The sequence below is a fragment of the Ctenopharyngodon idella genome, chromosome 8, assembly GCF_019924925.1.
Source record: "Ctenopharyngodon idella isolate HZGC_01 chromosome 8, HZGC01, whole genome shotgun sequence".
In the NCBI taxonomy this organism is placed as follows: Eukaryota; Metazoa; Chordata; class Actinopteri; order Cypriniformes; family Xenocyprididae; genus Ctenopharyngodon; species Ctenopharyngodon idella.
The window spans coordinates 33,527,608-33,549,052 of record NC_067227.1 but is presented as its reverse complement, the minus strand read 5'-3'; the positions used below and the strand labels follow the sequence as shown (position 1 = coordinate 33,549,052).

General features: G+C 37.0%; 2 protein-coding genes across 4 annotated transcripts; one reads left to right on the top strand and one right to left on the bottom strand.

Annotated features, from left to right (window-relative positions):
• The first annotated feature begins 42 nt into the window (after positions 1 to 42).
• nudt12 (nudix (nucleoside diphosphate linked moiety X)-type motif 12) lies at positions 43 to 5,947 on the top strand. The gene is made up of 7 exons (XM_051902927.1): positions 43 to 199; positions 1,952 to 2,169; positions 2,276 to 2,829; positions 3,199 to 3,366; positions 3,451 to 3,564; positions 5,204 to 5,403; positions 5,474 to 5,947. The coding sequence occupies exons 2-7, from the start codon at positions 1,961 to 1,963 to the stop codon at positions 5,582 to 5,584; spliced, it is 1,356 nt and encodes a 451-aa protein (XP_051758887.1). The 5' UTR covers positions 43 to 199; positions 1,952 to 1,960; the 3' UTR covers positions 5,585 to 5,947.
• On the bottom strand, positions 5,751 to 21,050 carry LOC127517369 (interleukin-31 receptor subunit alpha). 3 transcript variants are annotated; one of them, XM_051902858.1, is made up of 19 exons: positions 20,966 to 21,050; positions 20,035 to 20,144; positions 19,835 to 19,894; positions 19,649 to 19,678; positions 19,467 to 19,577; positions 19,280 to 19,394; positions 18,553 to 18,683; positions 11,948 to 12,084; positions 11,429 to 11,567; positions 11,144 to 11,226; positions 10,963 to 11,070; positions 10,190 to 10,298; positions 9,723 to 9,905; positions 9,042 to 9,140; positions 8,816 to 8,956; positions 8,602 to 8,742; positions 7,890 to 7,974; positions 7,728 to 7,809; positions 5,751 to 6,990 (listed from the first exon to the last, which is right to left on the bottom strand). In XM_051902858.1, the coding sequence occupies exons 3-19, from the start codon at positions 19,884 to 19,886 to the stop codon at positions 6,691 to 6,693; spliced, it is 2,046 nt and encodes a 681-aa protein (XP_051758818.1). In that variant the 5' UTR covers positions 19,887 to 19,894; positions 20,035 to 20,144; positions 20,966 to 21,050; the 3' UTR covers positions 5,751 to 6,690. The 3 variants fall into 3 exon arrangements, with proteins under 3 accessions (XP_051758818.1, XP_051758817.1, XP_051758819.1); XM_051902857.1 differs by having other exon boundaries at positions 20,035 to 20,246; positions 20,966 to 21,037; XM_051902859.1 differs by having other exon boundaries at positions 9,723 to 9,866; positions 20,035 to 20,246; positions 20,966 to 21,037.
• Positions 21,051 to 21,445: the final 395 nt, after the last annotated feature.

Here is a 21,445-nt window from a genome sequence, read left to right as displayed (position 1 = left end):
GAAAATCAAATTCAGTCCAAACGTTACAATATGTTGTAATTACCGCTTCTGGCCACTAAGTGTCGCGCTTGCGCAGGAAAATCTGCCTCAGGCTCTTCAGTGCGTCATAACAGAGCGACAGACAGACAGACGAGTTACAAAACATCAAAAACACTCTGAACTTCAACCCAACCTATGAAATCAATAAACTGTTAATTTGGTGAGTAATTATATTTTTCCTGGCAATTTTAATAAATAATAAATGCATAAATACTATTGTTGTAATGTGGAGGAATGCCTGTAATAAAATATAACGTTAATATACAGTCATAGTTTATGGTGTCATTGATAAAATTAGGTGCCATTACTGATGATCATTCTCCAAAAAAGACGAAAAGATCATCTTTAAATGAAAAATAATGACATGATCTACTGTGACTGTCTTCATCATGAACTGTGAAATACTATTTAAACATATTTCCATTATCTAATGTTGATCTAGTTTCAATATCTAGTTCATATCGACCCAAAAATGTCAAATAAAAAAGACAGAAGAAAATATATAAATAGAATTGTCACCAATTATTGTGACAAAATCGATTTCTAAATTGGAAATCTATTGCTAATCATGACTGATATAAATATGTTTATGTTAATGAGAAGGAGAGAGTAACACACAAAAAAAAGTATTATTTCAAATTAAAAAGAATAATGTTGATGTGGAACTACTTCCATCCCAGTGAATGTTCTCAGAACGTTCTTCCAGTAACATTAATAGAATGTTTGTTCAGCGTTATATGGTTTTTAATAATGTTCTAAAAACATGAGCACAAAAACATTATTTATGGGTCAAAGACGTTTAGATGTCCGCATCAATAGAAATTTACAAAAGTGATTTTATATACATAGAAAGCACATTAAATCCAAGTAAAACATCTACTTTTAAAGTTTCAAATAAGTTTTGGGAGAATAAAATGTCAAAATGTGGGTGAAATAATGTTCCCTTGTCATTCAGTGTAACACTTATATTTATATAACACTTATTCTGATCTGTACGCATTAAAATATATAAAAGAATAAGTGAGCATACTAAATTTTATTGCAGTAAAAAATTCTTGCTGACGAATGGGCAAAACCTAGGATAGAAAGTTTAAAAATGTAAAATTACAAGTAATTAGCATTTGGGGTAAAAGTAATTAGTCTTTAATATGACTTTTTTGTTGTAAATATCCCTGACAAGATTGAATGACATTTTAGTGGGTGTCTTCCATAAATCATGGTGAAAATGTATATTTAATTTTTGCTCAGAAAAACCCCCAAAACAAATTAAAAACAACAACAACAACAATTCAAAGCCGTATTACACTTACTGTTTTGATGCTTGAAACCCTTTTCCTTTTTTTATACATCATTCATGGAATGTTTCAGTTGGACGTTCGTCTAACGTTTTTTAAATGTTACTTCTTGTTTCAGAATTTTTTATTTTTTTTTAAATGGATGTTTTGAACGTTCAGAGAACATTTAGAAATAACATTCAGCAAATTTTTTTACTTTAGGATCCAATTCTCACTATTAACTATGACTTTTGCCTCAATAAACCCTTAATTACTGCTTATTAATAGTTAGTAAGATAGTTGTTAAGTTTAGGGATTGGTAGGATAAAGGGATGTAGAATATGATCATGCAGAATAAGGCATTAATATGTGCTTTATTAGTAATAATAAACAGCCAATATTCTAGTAATATGCATGATAATAAGCAACTAGTTAATAGTGAGAACTGGACCCCAAACTAAAGTGTTCCCAATATACCTCAAAAGTGTTGGTAACACTTTACAATAAGGTTTCATTTGTTGACATTAGTAAATACATTAATAATGATCAATGCATGTGTTAATGTGAACTGATGGGACCTTTCAAAGCTGTGATGTTGAAAATCAGTGTCCATTTGTCACCTGTCTCTGTCACATCAGCGTTCTCAGATGATGAGCAGCGTCCAGATGAGTGGCAGAGACGAGCTGCTCGAGCGCTTTCTGGACGCCTCGTCTAGAGGAGACGTGGAGACGGTTTCGGTCCTGATGTCTCAGTCCAGACAGCTGCTGAACCGGCGAGGAGAGCAGGGCTGGACCGCGTTAATGCTGGCCGCCAGAAACGGACACTACGAGGTGGCCAAAGTCTTACTGTCCAACGGGTGAGAGACCAACACCTGCCTGATGAAGCTGAAAACATCATTAACCCATATTACACTTGCAGATCATCATATTTAGCTTTATTCTCGCCCTCTTCACCTGTAACAGATGCGACACAAGCATCACAAACCGCTCGGGTCAGACGGCTGCTGATGTGGCTCAGTTCTGGGGTCACCGACACGTCGCCCGTCTGCTGGCCGGCAGCTGCGATCACAGTCGAGACCTCCATCATCTTCTGCCCAGCAGAGCCGCGGAAGAGCCGGACACTTACTTCAACAGAGAGCTTCTCGACAGAAAGAGCGACAAACGGAGCGACTCGGAGTGGCTCGCTGCCAAACAAGCTTCTCCAGAGACGGTGTTCATTCTCTTCCACCAGCTGAATCCTCTGGTGTCGTCCAGAGCGGAAGATGCGGAGGACGGTCGGCCCGACATGAGGCTCTGTAAGCTCAGAGCGCCGGCGGTGCAGGAGCTGCTGAAGAACAGCGACACGGTGGTTGTTTTCTTAGGAGTCGAGCAGCAGGAGACGGGCGACGGGCTGCTGGCGTGGTTTGCTCTCGATACTGAAGACGATCCTACAGAACTCCTGAAAGCAGAAGATCCCGGTCGTTTCTTCCTTCCAGGAGCGATGCCGGGACTCTTGAGGCTGAGTGACGATGATGCAGGTGTTCTTCTCAATCGCTTTGGCTCAATGAGGGCTACGATTAATCCGATCCGAGCTGGCAGAAAGATTGAGGGTTACACTTTATTTCGATGGTCCAACTATAAGTAACTTTGCGAGTAAATGTCAATGTATTCTACTAACCCGAACCCTAACAAGACTACTAATACTCTAATGAGAGATAGACATGTAGTTATTTACAGTTAGTAGAATTGTGGGCCATCGAAGTAAAGTGTAACCAGATTGAATCCAATATTTGATGATAATATAGCATAACAAACAAGATTTAAATGCAGATTTTGTAGCATCTGTATATATAAATATAGTTTGTCCTGTGAGATGTGCGTCACTGATCATCGTTTCACACACGCAGGTGTCGTGGCTCAGGCCCGATCCGTTCTGGCGTGGCACAGCCGATACCGCTTCTGCCCGACCTGCGGGAGCAGCACTAAAGTAGAAGAGGGCGGCTACAAGAGGACCTGTTTGAGAGCAGGCTGCAGAAGTCTCCAGGGTGTCCACAACACCTGTTATCCCAGAGTTGGCAAGTAAACTCCCAATTACGGCTCAGCCGGAGCTCGGGGAATATGATCTTTCACACGTCTGGCTTGTCTGTCTGCACTTCTAGATCCGGTGGTGATCATGTTAGTCCTTCATCCCGATGGGAATCAATGTCTGCTGGGACGCAAGAAGATCTTTCCTCCAGGAATGTTCTCGTGCCTCGCGGGGTTCGTAGAGCCAGGTATCTGAAACCCAAGCGCCGCTACGAGCCTCTGGATTAAAGGGTTACTTATAAATCTTAAATTAAGTTTGATCAAATTTAAGGCCACAAAAAAAGTCTTACACATCTTAAATGGTGTTAAGCTTGTTTCTGCCACAGATTTTTTTCTGACTTTTGTTTTAGAGACTTTTTTTAGTAGAAAAGTCTGAACTGTAAGAAAAAACACTATACAAATAAATGTGAATTTGGAGATTCCGGCAGAATTATGAGAAATAAAATAAAAATTGCAAGATGTACATTTATCTTAGTTTAAAAATGTAACTTTTGTAAAATGTAAATGTAACTTTTATCTCACCAATTCCGACTTTTTCTAAAGAATTTTCTGTGGAAAAAACTGAATTGTGAGATAAAAAGTCACAATTGCCTTTTTTTATTCCTTGGCAGAAAAAAACACAGAATTCTGAGAAATTAAATCAAAAATGCGATATGTAAACTCCATACTTTTCTTAAACCACTTAAGATGTTTAAGACTTTTTATAGCCTTAAATTTGATGAAACTGACTTTTTTTTGCGAGTTTTCGAGTTTAAAAAAGGTAATTGCTACTTTTTATCTCAGAATTTAGACTTTTATTCAGAGAATTTTTTCAAAATTGTGAGATTTAAACTCGCAATTGTAAAAAACAAAACAAAAAAAGAGTCGTAATTATAAGATATAAATTCAAGTGTGAGATTAAAAAGTCATAATTACCTTTGAAACGATACGCACTGTGAAAAACGCTATACAAATAAATGAGATTTTGGAGATTCCGGCAGAATTATTAGAAATATAATAAAAATTGCAAGATGTACATTTGTAATTACAAGTTTAAAAATGTAATTGTGAATTTTTATCTCACCAATTCCGCCTTTTTCTAGACAATTTTCTGTGAAAAAACTGAATAGTGACATAAAAGTCGCAGTTACCTTTTTTGGTTTTTATTTCGTGGTGGGAAAAAAAATTCTGAGAAATTAAATCAAAATTGTGAAAATGTAAACTCCATACTTTTCTTATACCACTCAAGATATTTAAGACATGATATGGCCTTAAATTTGATAAAACTGAGTTTACGAGTTCAAAAAGGTAATTGCTACTTTCTCAGAATTTAGACTATCTTTAGAATTTAGTGAGATTTAAACACAATTGTAAAAAAAAAAAATCGGAATTTATAAATTTGCAAGTGTGAGATAAAAAGTCATAATTACCTTTGAAACGATATGATTTAATTTAATTCGATTCTGAGCGATGCATGTTTTAAAGTAAAAACTCGTTTCTCGTTCTACAGACTCACAATCAGTGAATACCGCAGATTTATGCCAAGTGACTGCTGATGATGTACTATTGATGAATTATGATGATGCTTTTTCTATGGTGTTTATATCATACATGCAAACTCATCTCTCTAATAAGTGCAGCTGTTTTGTATACAGGGTTTACCAGGGTAACCGCTATATTTCTGCTGTTCCAATATATAATCATAAGTTCTATAAATATAATCATTTATAATTTTGACATCCCTTTTCTTATGAAATGGTTTAATGGCTGCAATATGAGGTTTATAATTTTATAAAATCTGCATTATTTGAAGTGTAAAGTTGTTTAAATCACCATCATGCCGCTCAGGGGAGGCGCTGGAGGCGGCGGTGAGGCGGGAGGTTCTGGAGGAGAGCGGCGTTCAGGTGGGACCCGTGCAGTACATGTCGAGCCAGGCCTGGCCGATGCCCTCCTGCCTGATGATTGGCTGCCACTGCGTCGCTCTGACCACAGACATCAAAGTGGACGAGAGCGAGATCGAAGAGGCACGCTGGTTCACGCGGCAGCAGGTGCGACGCTCATACGCCGAGTTATTAAACAGAGTTATTTGAGTTTCTAACGCTTTTCTCTGCCGTTCAGGTGATCGACACTCTTGTGAAAGACAAACGGGCGGTTTTCAGCATGCCGCCCAGACAGGCCATCGCTCACTACCTGCTCAAACACTGGACTGGATTTAATGCAAACCTCTGAACTGTGCTTCCTTTATGGTGGATATGAAAAGATCTATTAATCAAATTGATTTAATGAGCTTTGAACTGAATCAATCGGCTGTTCTTTCTAGATTATAGAAGTGAAATTAAGTTCATGACATATCCCATATCATATGTCAACATAATCATGACATAACAGCAGAAAGTGTTTTATATCCTTATATTGTAATCATTACAAGCACTGAATACATGACATCGCCGCCGTGTGGACGTTACATTGACACACATCTGACTGATACTGTAACACTCAAACAAACATGTTCTGTGCAGCTGCTTTATGAACTATATGAAACTATATGAATTCTGAAGAGTGCGATACAAATAAACTTCAGTCCTTAAACGATTTACCATGAGAAAAGCTTAAAGTCAAACATTGAAATTCAGACAATCATACAGTTTTAGCGTACACATGTTGCTTCATACATGATTCATACATGATTTACACTGTTGCAAACAGGAAGCACCATGACTGTGAGACATTACACAACACTGTAACTGTGAAATACATATATTTCATCACACATCTCCTTCTAGAATTCAGCAATTTCTTTATTTGGAGCCTTAAATCATGTTTATGAAATGGTTCTCAACCTGTTTGTCCACAACAATTTTCAAAGACCCTGTGACTTTTCACTGGATACGGATTAAGGATGGATTTTTAAATTATTTTTACTCTCAATTTCTACCTGATTAAAGATTTTAGACCTTGGCATAACTAGAAAAATGTGTATTCATTATAAAAATGCCATTTTATTCATTTCCATGACTTTTCCAGGTCAAGAAATCACACTTTTAAAATGAGGCTTCCTTGAATAAACACCATTGGGAATCATGGTTCTCAAAAAATGAATTAAAAAAAGTTTGGGTTTTTTTTGCTATATAGTCTTTTTTTAAATGGTTTTAAGGCCCTCTGGTTGAGAACTGTGCTTCTGTCGACACGCGGTTTAAATATTGTATATTATACTGTTGCAAATGCAAACGTGAAAACAGTGAAAGTTGTGTCAGATTCTTCTGATACAAATCAGAAACTGCAGTCGAGTCAATTCAGATGAGATTGAAAGCTGCACTCGTCAGAAAATGCAGATTTCAGTCTGATGTTTTCTCAGAGAGATGAACTACGGTAGAAATTTGTCCAGTTTGAACATAATCTGAATTATCGGCTAGTAAGGGTAAATCGACGTACTCTGGCAGACTGAAGGGAGCGTGAGCGTCTGAGTTGGGTTTCCACAGAGTTGTACCTTCACCAGTTGTAGAGATCTTTGATGGAATCACCTCCTCATGTTCTGATATCAAAGACACGCGACGTTCAACCTGTATGAAGTTCTTCTCCTGCTGGTCGAACTGGAACAAACTCTCCAGCTTCAGCACACAAATCTTGCCGCTGCCCTGTTAACATCACACACAGAGAAACTGCCTTTTCTTATATTAAACTTGATTGTGCATGAGACATACTGTATTTTACTTTGGTTACAAAGTAAAAGTGCCCCTATTGTCTTATTTGGTCTGCAAAGTTTCAAAGATCAAAGTGCAGATAAATGGAGTTTTTGTCTCCTAAAAGAAAGAATTGATTCTGAACTGAAACGAGTCGTCAGTAATTCAGTCTCACTTCCTGCTCGTAGGTTTGTAACTAATTTGCATAATGCCAGCCTCTGGTCTTCATTGGCTGAACAGCGTCTCTTTGCCCCGCCCTCAATCACTGTAGTTGTATCTGAGGCTGGAAGAGTTTGGTTCGTGTTGTTCATGTCAAGAAGACACTGTTTTCTGCTGCCAAAGCAAATCCACTTTGATGAGATTGATACGGTAAAACTGTTACTGTTTGAATCACTGTGGATCAAGAGCTGAGATTCAGATATGATAATGAGTGTTGGGTTTCTGACCAATCACAACAGACTGGACTGTGACCAATCAGAGCAGAGGCAGGGTTTAGAGAGGCCGAATCTTTGAACGAACTGTTTCAGACACTGTGAGACTCAGAGCTGATGCTGCAGTGGATATTATGAGAAAATTAAAGTGTTTTTGACCTTGAATGAATGTGAATCTATTGTAGGAGACCATATAAATAGCATAAAAGAGGCACTTTTATTTAAAACTAATGATTGTCAAACCAAAGGGGAAAAAAAGACCTTAAGATGTGGGTTGAGAAGCCAGCGTCCGATCAGACTGTACCTCGGATTGGCGACGATAGGGAAGAAATATTCCCTGAATCTGCGTGTTAAGATGACAGAGCCATTAATGGAGCCAAAATAAACTCGAGAGATTGATTTTCACATGAGATCAGTGCTTACATGGTCCTTGATGAAACAGAGAATATCCCAAAGATGAGAAGCAGGAGAACCACTGGAACAGCAAACCTCATCATCTCATCATAATCTGAAACATAAAGGAGGAATCATGAATGAATGATTTACAAATTATGTTTGCTGTACCTTCATCCTCATCTGTCGAGTCTTTTGTATGGTTTCTAAAAGCAACATAAACATCTAAAACAACATCTGCAAAGTTACGACGCTCAAAGTTCAGTGCAAAGGGAGATATTTTCTTTTACAGAAATGGCTACAGTAGAGACTACAACGAGCTTCTTCCTGGGTTTGTGACATCACTAACCCTAAAATTTACATAAACCCCGCCCCAGAGAACATGCAACAAAGCAGATGAGGCCATGTTGGGCTGCTTTAGAGAAGAGGAAGAGTTGTTGTAGTAAATGCCGTCATTTTACACCGGACTGCTTCACAAATGAGGGATTTGCACAAAAGATTAACATGACGGCACATGCTAGTGGATGAGTTGAATCAACTCCACAGCAACTACATAAATTTATCCACTAACCATTCAGAAACGTCTAAAAGTTGTAACTTCTTCCTGAGTCTCTCCATCAGTGTCGACTCCGGTTTGAACAATGTAAGGCTGAACACCGTTACTGACAATCCTCATTTTGGCTGCGTGAGATTCTCCAGCTTTGTTGTTGTTGAGCGACCGAAGCGTGAGCTGTTATCTTACCTATCAGTGGTGTGTTGACGTCCAGACTGGCCTTTGAGAAGTTCCAGGTCGTAGTTTCTCCTTGTATGTAGACTGAGTATTTGGCGTTTGCATGAAGCTGGTCGAACGTGTGCTGCTGTTTATCTGGAAAGACTGAGAGAGCTGAGAGAACAGACTCAGAGTGAGCGATTAAACACGAGTACAGGACGAGCAGATTCACTCCGAACTGACTTACACTCCTTTCCATGCGCTCCTTCCAACACGAGCCTGTACTGACGCACGTTTACTCGCGGCTTCGCCTCCTTCCACGTCCACTGAACCACCAGAGACGACTGCGTCACGTTCACAAGACGAAACCGGTCCAGATCCAACAGAGCTGGAGCAAAATAAAACAGAACGCAGGATAAAACTCAACATCTGTCAATAGCTTGTGAAGTTTTCATAATGTCATCGTCATTTACCGCCGTGTTGTAGACTGGCAGAGATGGAGGTCGGAGGCCCACAGAGAGAGTCATAGACGGGAAACACGCTGATGGTGTAGTTCTCGTCCGGCTCGATGCCTTTGAGAAAATGAGTTTAGGAATTTTAAAATATAAAACAACAAATAATAAATAAATAATAAAGATGATATAAAATAAATAAAAAATAAAAATAAATATTTTTGAAAAAACAAACCTTATTGTAAAGTGTTATCAAAATATTAATGCTCTAAAATATAAAGAGAATTAATAAAAAATTAAATTTAAAAATTAAAATTAAAATATAAAATTAAATTAAAATAAAATAATAAAATTAAAATAAACAATGGAAAAATAAAAATATAATAAATAATAATAAAAATTTAAATTTAAAAATTAAAATAAATCTTTAAATTAAAATAAAATATTAATATATTATTTAATTTTAAAATATAAAAACAAATAAATAATAAATAAATAAAATTAAAGAATTAAAATAAAAAAATATATATTTAGGTTAACAAATAAAACATTACTGTAAAGTGTTATCAAAATCTTAATGATTTTATCAAAATCAAAATCTTTATTTATTTCGATTGATGGTTTGAATATGTGCCAGACATGTTTGGCTCATTAATACTGTTGTATGTAAGCATGTTTTATAATCCCAGATGAGCCGCTGACCTGTCAGACGGGCTGTGAACGTGGATCCGTCGACTCTCTGCCAGTGTTTCCGGATGGGGTTTGTCACGGCGCTCCATTCAATGGCAAACTCACTGACGTTTACAGCACTGAAGTCACGATCCCAGCGGATCCGCAGAGAAGAGCCTTCAGAATAAACCCAGAGACCCTTCACTGACCGCACATCTGATGGAACAATAATTTGAGTTTGATTCTGACATCCACACAAGTGTATTATCTTATTTATATAATTCTTATTTGTTTTTAATGCTTTTTAAATCCAATATTATTTTTTAATTTTCTCTCTTATGCATCGGTTTCGATTATTTTATGATTATTTTTAAATCCTTTTTATGTAAAGCACTTTGAACTACTATTGTGAATGAAATGTGCTTTATAAATAAGCTTGCCTTGCCTATCAAGTATGTACTACAGATCAAGCACACTAATGAGAAACGACAGCTGCTCACCGTGAGAACGAGACGCATCGACCCGGAGCCGGCGGGGAGGCGAGTGTCCGGCGCTGTTAAAGGCCCAAACGGTCACCTCATATTCCTCTGCCCTTACCAGAACAACTGCCTTCAGAAACAACACCATTCATTCCTTTATCCATTTAAAAAAACCTGAAAATCTTAAAATAAAAATAATAATAAAATTAAAAAGATTAAAAAGAAAAAAAAAATAGAAAAATTTATATTAAATTAAAAAATGTAAATAAAAAAATTAATAAAATAAAAAATAAATAAAAAAAATTACAATTAAAATATAAAATGAAATAAAATAAAATAAACAATGAAAATAATAAAAAAACTAATAAAATTAAATTTAAAATTAAAATAAAAAAATTTAAAATAAATAAATAAATAAATATGTAAAAATTAAAATGACATTAAATTACAAAATGTAAGTAAAAAAATTACATTTAAAAATTAAAATATAAAATGAAATGAAATAAAATAAAAAATAATAAAAAAATAAAATTTAAAAGTAAAAATATTAAAAAATAAAATTAAAAAGAATAAATAAATAAAATTTAAAATTTACATTAAATTACAAAATTTAAATAAAAAAGTTAATAAAATAAATTAAATTAAAAAATTTAAATATAAAATGAAATAAAATAAAAATAAACAATGAAAAAAATAAAAAATAAAATAAATAATACAAAAAAAAATAAATTTTTACTTTAAATGTAATTAAAATTAAAATAAAAAATAAATAAAATAAAATAAACAGAATCTACCTTGAGCTCAGCGGTGTGGATGGTTTTCTTCAGAGAGGGCTGTTTGATGGGCATGTAGGACACTTCATACCCTCGAATGAGCCCTCGAGCATCTGTGACGTCCAGAGCCTTCAGAAACACACACGACTGAAGACTGACAGCATGTGAGAGACGATTCACAAACACACATGAAGAATATTACCTTCCAGAGAAGCAGCAGCTGCCGAACCCCAGAGTTTCCATCTGAAGCCACATAATAACTGAGCGAGAGAGACGCAGACGGCGCTGCAAACACAAGAGAAAGACGTTGTGTGTTTATGGAAAAGAACATGACAGCAGCTCATTATAGGTTTAGATTCAAACATATTAGAAAACTTCAGTCTGTGTGAATGTCGTTACATTAAAGCAAGCGTCACTGAGTAAAAACAGATTCAGACACTGGATCTAATGAACAACATTCAGCATCAGTTCAGTTGCGGTCGCTCACAGCTCTCTGACGTCTTCACTCGTGTCTCGTCGCTCCAGTCGCTCCACCGGCCGGATTCATGAGCGCAGGAGACGCTCAGACGATACTCGCTGAAGGCCTGTAAACCCTCGATCACGAACGGAGACTCGTTTGATGCAGTCTGATGTGGAAACAGAAGCTTTTACTTCAATGAGCAGCTCTAAGCATCGTCAGCCAGATTCACTGTTTCAGAGATTCAACAGATAACTATATATATGAATTCTGCCGGGTAGACATTTCTCCACTTAATCAAAATCAAAATAAATTAATAAAATAAGCAATTTCTGGCATTTCTGAGCTCTGTTCTAATAATTAATGATACAAATCTAGATTTAGTATATATGAATTATAGATTATTATAAATCTTATTTATTACTAAACAGTAGATTATTAGCATTCATCTATATTATATATAATCCACTAACATTTAACTTTAAATATAATGCACTATAAGCACACACACAACTAAAACATTTTCAAGCAATTTCTGTCATTTCTGACCTCTGTCCACGACTCTGTGTTGAGATGTTTGTAGCGGATTCTGCATTTAGTGACTGTTATTATCCCGCTGTTCCATGTGACGTTGACTGACGAGTCTGTGACGTTAACAGACATGATCACCGGCCGAGGAGCCTGAACTACAACATTCAGATACATCACATCACATGACGTTAAATCACACCACAACACCTCACAACACACACATCACATCACATCAAAACATCACATCTCATCACAACACAACAGATCATAACACATCACATGACGTTAAATCACATCAAAACATCACATCACATGACGTTAAATCACATCAAAACATCACATCACAACACAACACAACACAACACATCACATCACAACACATCACATCACATCACAACATATCACATCACAACACAACACAACACATCACAACACATCACATCACATCACAACACATCACATCACAACACATCACAACACATCACATCACAACACATCACAACACATCACATCACAACACATCACAACACATCACATCACATCACATCACAACACATCACATCACAACACATCACATCACAACAACACATCACAACACATCACAACACATCACATCACAACACATCACAACACATCACATCACATCACAACACAACACATCACATCACAACACATCACAACAACACATCACAACACATCACATCACATCACAACACATCACATCACAACACATCACATCACAACAACACATCACAACACATCACATCACAACAACACATCACAACACATCACAACACATCACAACACAACACATCACATCACATCACAACACATCACATCACATCACAACAACACATCACAACACATCACAACACATCACATCACAACACATCACATCACATCACATCACATCACAACACAACACATCAATCACAACACATCACATCACATCACATCACATCACATCATCACATCACATCACATCACATCACATCACATCACATCACATCACAACACATCACATCACATCACAACACATCACATCAAAACATCACATCACAATCACATCCCATTAAAACATCACATCACAACACATCACATCACATCACATCACAACACATCACATCACAACACATCACATCACAACAACACATCACAACACATCACAACACATCACATCACAACACATCACATCACATCACATCACAACACAACACATCACATCACAACACATCACATCACATCACATCACATCACAACAACACATCACAACACATCACATCACATCACATCACAACACATCACATCACATCACAACACAACACATCACATCACATCACAACAACACATCACATCACATCACAACACATCACAACACATCACATCACATCACATCACATCACATCACAACACATCACATCACATCACAACACATCACAACACATCACATCACATCACATCACATCACAACACATCACATCACATCACATCACATCACAACACATCACAACACATCACATCACTCACATCACATCACACACATCACATCACAACACTCACATCACATCACATCATCAACACATCACATCACATCACAACACTCACATCACATCACATCACAACACATCACATCACATCACAACACATCACATCAAAACATCACATCACAATCACATCCCATTAAAACATCACCAAACACATCACATCACATCACAACATCACATGACGTTAAATCACATCAAAACATCACATCACAATCACATCCCATTAAAACATCACATCACAACACAATAGATCACAACACATCACATCACAACACAACACACACATGACATTAAATCACATCAAAACATCACATCACAATCACATCCCATTAAAACATCACATCACAACACAATAGATCACAACACATCACATCACAACACAACACACACATCACATGACATTAAATCACATCAACACATCACATCACATGACGTTAAATCACATCAAAACATCACATCACAACACATCACATGACGTTAAATCACATCAAAACATCACATCACAATCACATCCCATTAAAACATCACATCACAACACATCACATGACGTTAAATCACATCAAAACATCACATCACAATCACATCCCATTAAAACATCACATCACAACACAATAGATCACAACACATCACATCACAACACAACACACACATCACATGACATTAAATCACATCAACACATCACATCACATGACGTTAAATCACATCAAAACATCACATCACAACACAACACATCACATCACAACACATCACATCACAACACATCACATCACATCACATCACAACACATCACATCACATCACAACACATCACATCACATCACAACATATCACATCACATCACAACACAACACATCACATCACAACACATCACATCACAACACAACACATCACATCACATCACATCACATCACAACACATCATATCACAACACAACACACACATCACATGACATTAAATCACATCAACACATCACATCACATGACGTTAAATCACATCAAAACATCACATCACAACACAACACATCACATCACAACACATCACATCACAACACATCACATCACATCACATCACAACACATCACATCACATCACAACACATCACATCACATCACAACATATCACATCACATCACAACACAACACATCACATCACAACACATCACATCACAACACAACACATCACAACACATCACAACACATCACATCACAACACAACACAACACAACACATCACATCACATCACATCACAACACATCACATCACATCACAACAACACATCACAACACATCACAACACATCACATCACAACACATCACATCACAACACAACACATCACATCACATCACAACACATCACATCACATCACAACACATCACAACACATCACATCACAACACATCACATCACATCACAACACATCACAACACATCACATCACAACACATCACATCACATCACATCACAACACATCACATCACAACACATCACATGACGTTAAATCACATCAAAACATCACATCACAATCACATCCCATTAAAACATCACATCACAACACATCACATCACATCACAACAACACATCACAACACATCACATCACATCACAACACATCACAACACATCACATCACAACACAACACATCACATCACATCACATCACAACACATCACATCACATCACAACACATCACAACACATCACATCACATCACAACACAACACATCACATCACATCACAACACATCACATCACAACACATCACATCACATCACAACACATCACATCACAACACATCACATCACATCACATCACATCACAACACATCACATCACATCAAAACACATCACAACACAACACATCACAACACATCACAACACAACACATCACATCACAACAAACACATCACAACACATCACATCACATCACAACACATCACATCACATCACAACACATCACAACACAACACAACACATCACAACACATCACATGTGTCACATCACAACACATCACATCACAACACATCACATCACATCACATCACAACACATCACATCACAACACATCTCATCACAACACATCACATCAGAACACATCACAACACATCACAACACAACACATCACATCACAACACATCTCATCACAACACATCACATCAGAACACATCACATCACATCACATCACAACACATTGCCTTTATTGCCTCTGTCTTTTCCAGCACATTAGACTCAGTTGCTCCTTTGTGTTTAAAAAAGATTAAGGAAATTAATCCAATGCCATGGTACAATGAGCACACTCGGGCCCTAAAGTTAGCAGCCAGAAAAATGGAGCGCAGCTGGAAGAAATCAAAACTAGAAGTATTTCGTATTTCGTGGAGAGAGAGAAAGATTGAGTACAGAAAGGCCGTAAAATCTGCTAGATCTGCCTATTTTTCAAAACTCTTAGAAGAAAATAAACACAACCCTAGGTATTTATTTGATACAGTGGCTAAATTAACAAGAAATAAAGCTTCAACTTCTGATGTTTCCAAAGAGCACAGCAGTAATGACTTTATGAACTTCTTTACTTGCAAGATTGATAATATTAGAGAAAAAATAATAACCATGCAACCGTCTACTACAGTATCGTGTCAGATAGTGCATTGTAGTGTCCCTGAGGAAAAATTCAATTCATTCACTGCTTTAGGAGAAGAAGAATTGTCTAAACTCGTTAAATCATCAAAATCAACAACATGTATGTTAGACCCTATACCGACTAAGCTATTGAAAGAGATGCTTCCAGAGGTCATAGATCCTCTTCTCAATATCGTCAATTCATCTTTATCATTAGGATATGTACCAAAAACTAAAAAACCACAACTTGATCCTAGAGAATTAGTCAATTACAGGCCGATCTCAAATCTCACTTTTCTGTCAAAAATACTAGAAAAGGCAGTATCATCACAACTATGTTCCTTTTTAGAAAGAAATGGTATCTGTGAGGATTTCCAGTCAGGATTTAGACCGTACCATAGCACTGAGACTTCTCTCATTAGAGTTACTAATGATTTGCTCTTATCATCAGATCGTGGTTGTATCTCTCTATTAGTGTTACTGGATCTTAGTGCAGCATTTGACACTATTGATCACAATATTCTTTTAAATAGACTCGAAAATTATGTTGGCATTAGTGGAATTGCATTGTCATGGTTCAAATCATACTTATCTGACCGTTATCGTGTAGTAGTAAACGAAGACATGTCATGTCGATCACAAGTTCAATATGGAGTACCACAAGGCTCAGTACTAGGACCGTTGCTGTTCACTCTGTACATGCTACCCTTGGGAGATATCATTAGGAAGCATGGCGTTAGTTTTCACTGTTACGCTGATGATACTCAGCTCTATATTTCTTCGCGCCCTGACGAAACTTACCAATTCACAAAATTAACGGAATGCATAGCTGATATAAAAAATTGGATGACCAGTAATTTCCTACTACTAAATTCAGAAAAAACAGAGATTCTAATTTTTGGACCAAAAACTTCTTCACGTAATAACCTAGAATACTGTCTAACACTTGATGGCTGCTCTGTTAAGTCTTCGTCGTCAGTTAGGAACCTGGGTGTGCTCTTTGATACCAATCTTTCATTTGAAGGCCATGTTACTAGCATCTGTAAAACCGCATTCTTCCATCTTAAAAATATATCTAAACTACGACATATGCTCTCAATGAAAAATGCAGAACAGTTAGTTCATGCGTTCATGACCTCAAGGCTAGATTACTGTAATGCTCTACTGGGTGGTTGTTCTGCTCGCCTGATAAATAAACTACAGCAGCTAGAGTTCTTACTAGAACCAGGAAGTATGACCATATTAGCCCGGTTCTGTCAACACTGCATTGGCTTTCTGTTAAACATCGAATAGATTTTAAAATCTTGCTAATTACTTACAAAGCACTAAATGGTTTAGCTCCCCAGTATCTGAGCGAGCTCCTAATTCATTATAGTCCTTCACGTCTATTGCGATCTCAGAATTCAGGCCAGCTGGTAATACCTAGAATATCAAAATCAACTGCAGGTGGTAGATCCTTCTCCTATTTGGCACCTAAACTCTGGAACAATCTTCCTAGCATTGTTCGGGAAGCAGACACACTCTGTCAGTTTAAATCTAGACTAAAAACGCATCTCTTTAACCTGGCATACACATAACACATTACCAATTTATATTTTCAAATCCGTTAAAGGATTATTAGGCTGCATAAATTAGGTCAGCCGGAACCGGGAACACTTCCTATAACACCTGATGTACTCGTTACATCAGAAGAAGAATGGCATCTACGCTAATATTAGTCTTTCTGTTTATCCCAAGGTTCACCATAGTCAACCGGATCCGGGCCGTATCCAGGTGAGACCAAGGACCTGCACCTTGACACGACCACAACGCAGCCCTGAAGTATCAGCAGAGATTGAGTCAACTAGATCATCCCCTGTGAAGGCCTCATCGACATGACAGCCACGACACAGTTCCTCAACAACCGTCCATACCGGCGTGATGAATACGATCCTCAATTGGATGGAACTGAAATAAATACTTTTAATGTTGCGATTCTATTGGACTTATGATAGCAACCTGAATTGTAACAAAGCACTGTTGGCCAGAGGAGAACTGGCACCCCGACTAAGCCTGGTTTCTCCCAAGGTTTTTTTCTCCATTTTAACACCAATTTGCCACTTGTCTGCCACCTGATGTCACCTGATGGAGTTTGGGTTCCTTGCCGCTGTCGCCTCTGGCTTGCTTAGTTGGGGACACTTGACTTGACATTTGATATTCAACAGTGCTTTGATCTGCCTGCATTGACACTATTCTTTAAGAGCTGCTGTGCAGTCAAACAATGTACCAGTTATCAATGTAAAGCTGCTTTGACACAATCTACATTGTAAAAAGCGCTATATAAATAAAGGTGACTTGACTTGACTTGACATCACATCAGAACACATCACATCACATCACATCACATCACATCACATCACATCACAACACAACATAAAAACACAACACATCAAAAGTATACACAAAAGTACTTTCTACACTCTGCTGTTATCTTATCTTACCAATTTCCTCCATGTATACTGGATAGACATCAGAGAACTGCTCTTTCTGGTCGATGACACTCTTTGATTTGATGGTTAAATTGAAACGTGAAAAGAAATTTAAAATGGAAGGACAGTAGACGTCATCAGTTCTATAAAACAAAAATTATATTAACATATCAGTTCATATTGAGAAGTATTTGTTTATTTTCAACTGGTCAGATAGAGGATTCTATGGAAGCTTGTTTCCACCACAGAATAAATAAATAGCAACTCTTTATCTCACACTTCTGATTTCTGATTGTGAGATATAAAGTTTATTTCTCAGAATTGCGACTGTTTTGCAGTACTGTGAGTTTATATCTTACACTTCTGTCTATTTCTCAGAACTGGACTTTCACAGAATTGCGACTGTATCACACAATTGCGAGTTTATATATTAAAGTTGACTATTTTTCTGATTTGAGAATATTTCACAGAATATCGACTTTATAACACAATCGCGAGTTTATATCATACAGTTCTCAGAATTACAACTTTGTTTTGCTGAATTTTGACCTTGTTTCGCTGAATTGCAACATTATAATTTGCAATTGTGAGTTTATATCTTGCAATTTTGAGAAAAAAAAGCCAGAATTATGAGATGGTGCTGCAATTTCCTTTCTATTCCATGGTGGAAACAAGCTTCGATAGGTTTCTGATGCATGTGACACTAAAGCATGCCATACTGATGAAATGAAAGTTTTACCGTCTGAAAATGAAGGTGCTGACGGTTTCCGTTCGGATTTCGCTCATCTGAATCCATCTGCAGGTGAACGACTCCTCGTGGACCAGATAGTGGCATGACATGTTCACAAAGCTCTCTAGAGGACAAAGACTGAAATTAAAACAAAACCAACTGCAGATATGAGTGTGAACCTGAGTCAGACTCGTACCAGGTGTTGCTGTGAGAACATCTGATGCTGCGAGACAGTCAGCGCTGGACATCACGCACACATTCTTCTGCTTCCCACAATCCTTCAGGTCTTTCCCAGTCACCGTGAGCTCTGGAGAACAGTCTCATTCACTCACACACTTCATGTACTAGTATGTTTTTAATGCTTGTTTTAATTCTTACCTTGAATGCTGAAAACACTCTTCAAAGCACCTGTAAATCACAATTGAGGAACTTTACACAGTTATTGAACTGAACTGAAAAAAAATCATCAAAATGAAGTGAGTTTGTGCTTCAAAACAAGAACAAATATCTGCCAATGGAGTCAGAAAAATGAAACAATCAGAGATATACACGAAGGTTACTTACAACAGAAGAAGAACACACAGATCAACACACACAGAGATCCTCTGCCGCTCATTTTCTCATCTGCGAAGAGCAAATGTGAAGTGGTTTTAATAACCTCAACAGTTCAGTTGTAGTTCTAACACACACTGATTTAAATCTGTACAAACAAAATCCACAAACACTGGCAAAAGCACATGATTTGACAGGCTGAAATCACTCACATGCTGTTTGAGACACTGGGAAAGAGCAGAAGCTTCGTATGGCTGCTGTGGTTTCTGTCTTTTACGGTTTCTCGCAGGTTTAGAGGAACACTGATAACATCGAGGTGATGCTGCAGAAAAACACTTCCTTTGACTCTTTCCTTCCATTTACATCTGAACTGAACCAATCAACATCTCAAGAGAGGAGCTTTCATGTGTATATTATCTGTCATCTGTGTGAAAAGGGCCTGTTCAGAAGAACTGCAACACTTGATCGTAAATATTAATAACAGTTTTTGTTACAGTTTTTTCTTTTGACTTAAGAATGTTGTTCTAAAGATCAGAGTTTAGTCGAATGATTCTGTTCGAGGAAAGCAAAAGAATCAAGTCCTGGAAAAACAGACAAGATTTCGACATTTAAACACTTACTACGAAACTATTGATAAACAAGATATGAACGAAAGTTGCAACATTTTAAAGATTAGTAGCAGCAGGTTATAATAGAAATATACTTTAAAGCTGCTGGAGGACAGAAACTATAACAGAAATAAAGCAAATGAATCATCAGTGCAAAAACTGTTCAAATAGTGTTCAGTCACACAAAACACAAAAACACGAGTGTCACTCCAAACACCTACAATAAGATGATAATCAATCAATCAATCAATCAATCAAAGTATTGATCATCATGGAGGAGATTCAAAAGAATCACGATTTTGATGACGATGAAATCAAGCTCATGTTCATCATATCAAGTTCACAGATGACTCATTCGTTCGTTCATGCGCTCGCCGGATGATTTCTGCTCTTTCAAATTGTTATTTGAATTATTTAAATTCTTAACAAAACACATTGAAGCATCAGTAAACTGGTTAACATACTGGAGTCCAGTGGAAGTTGAATCACAATCTTAAATTAAAAACATCTCACAATAACCTCATATTGACTTTACCTTCTGAGTGATCAGATGAAAATGTGTCTTATCACATGATCTGAGGAACCATTCAGGTCTGGAACACACACACACACACACACACACACACACACAGTGAAAACTGTTTAGTATGTTTTTTTTTAAGCAATTTGGTAGGAAGTGACCTCATAAACCACCTTTATGTTGTACCCACGTCATTAGTGTCTTCATAAACCACATACGTCAGATCTCACACACACACACACAGAGATTTTAACAATTTATTTAAGTCCACTTAAGAGAAATAATCCACAGGGACATAAATATTATAGATGCAGTCAAATACATGTACAAGCTCGATAACCCATCTCTGAGAGTGTTTGGTATTTAACTACTTTAGTCATAAAGGCTTCTTCCATACTGGAGTCAAAAGTGCACGCAACCTCCAAAACGAACACTTCTCTAGACTCTCATTAATCACAACAACATCAGGTGTGTTAGCAAACAGATGTGAAAAGG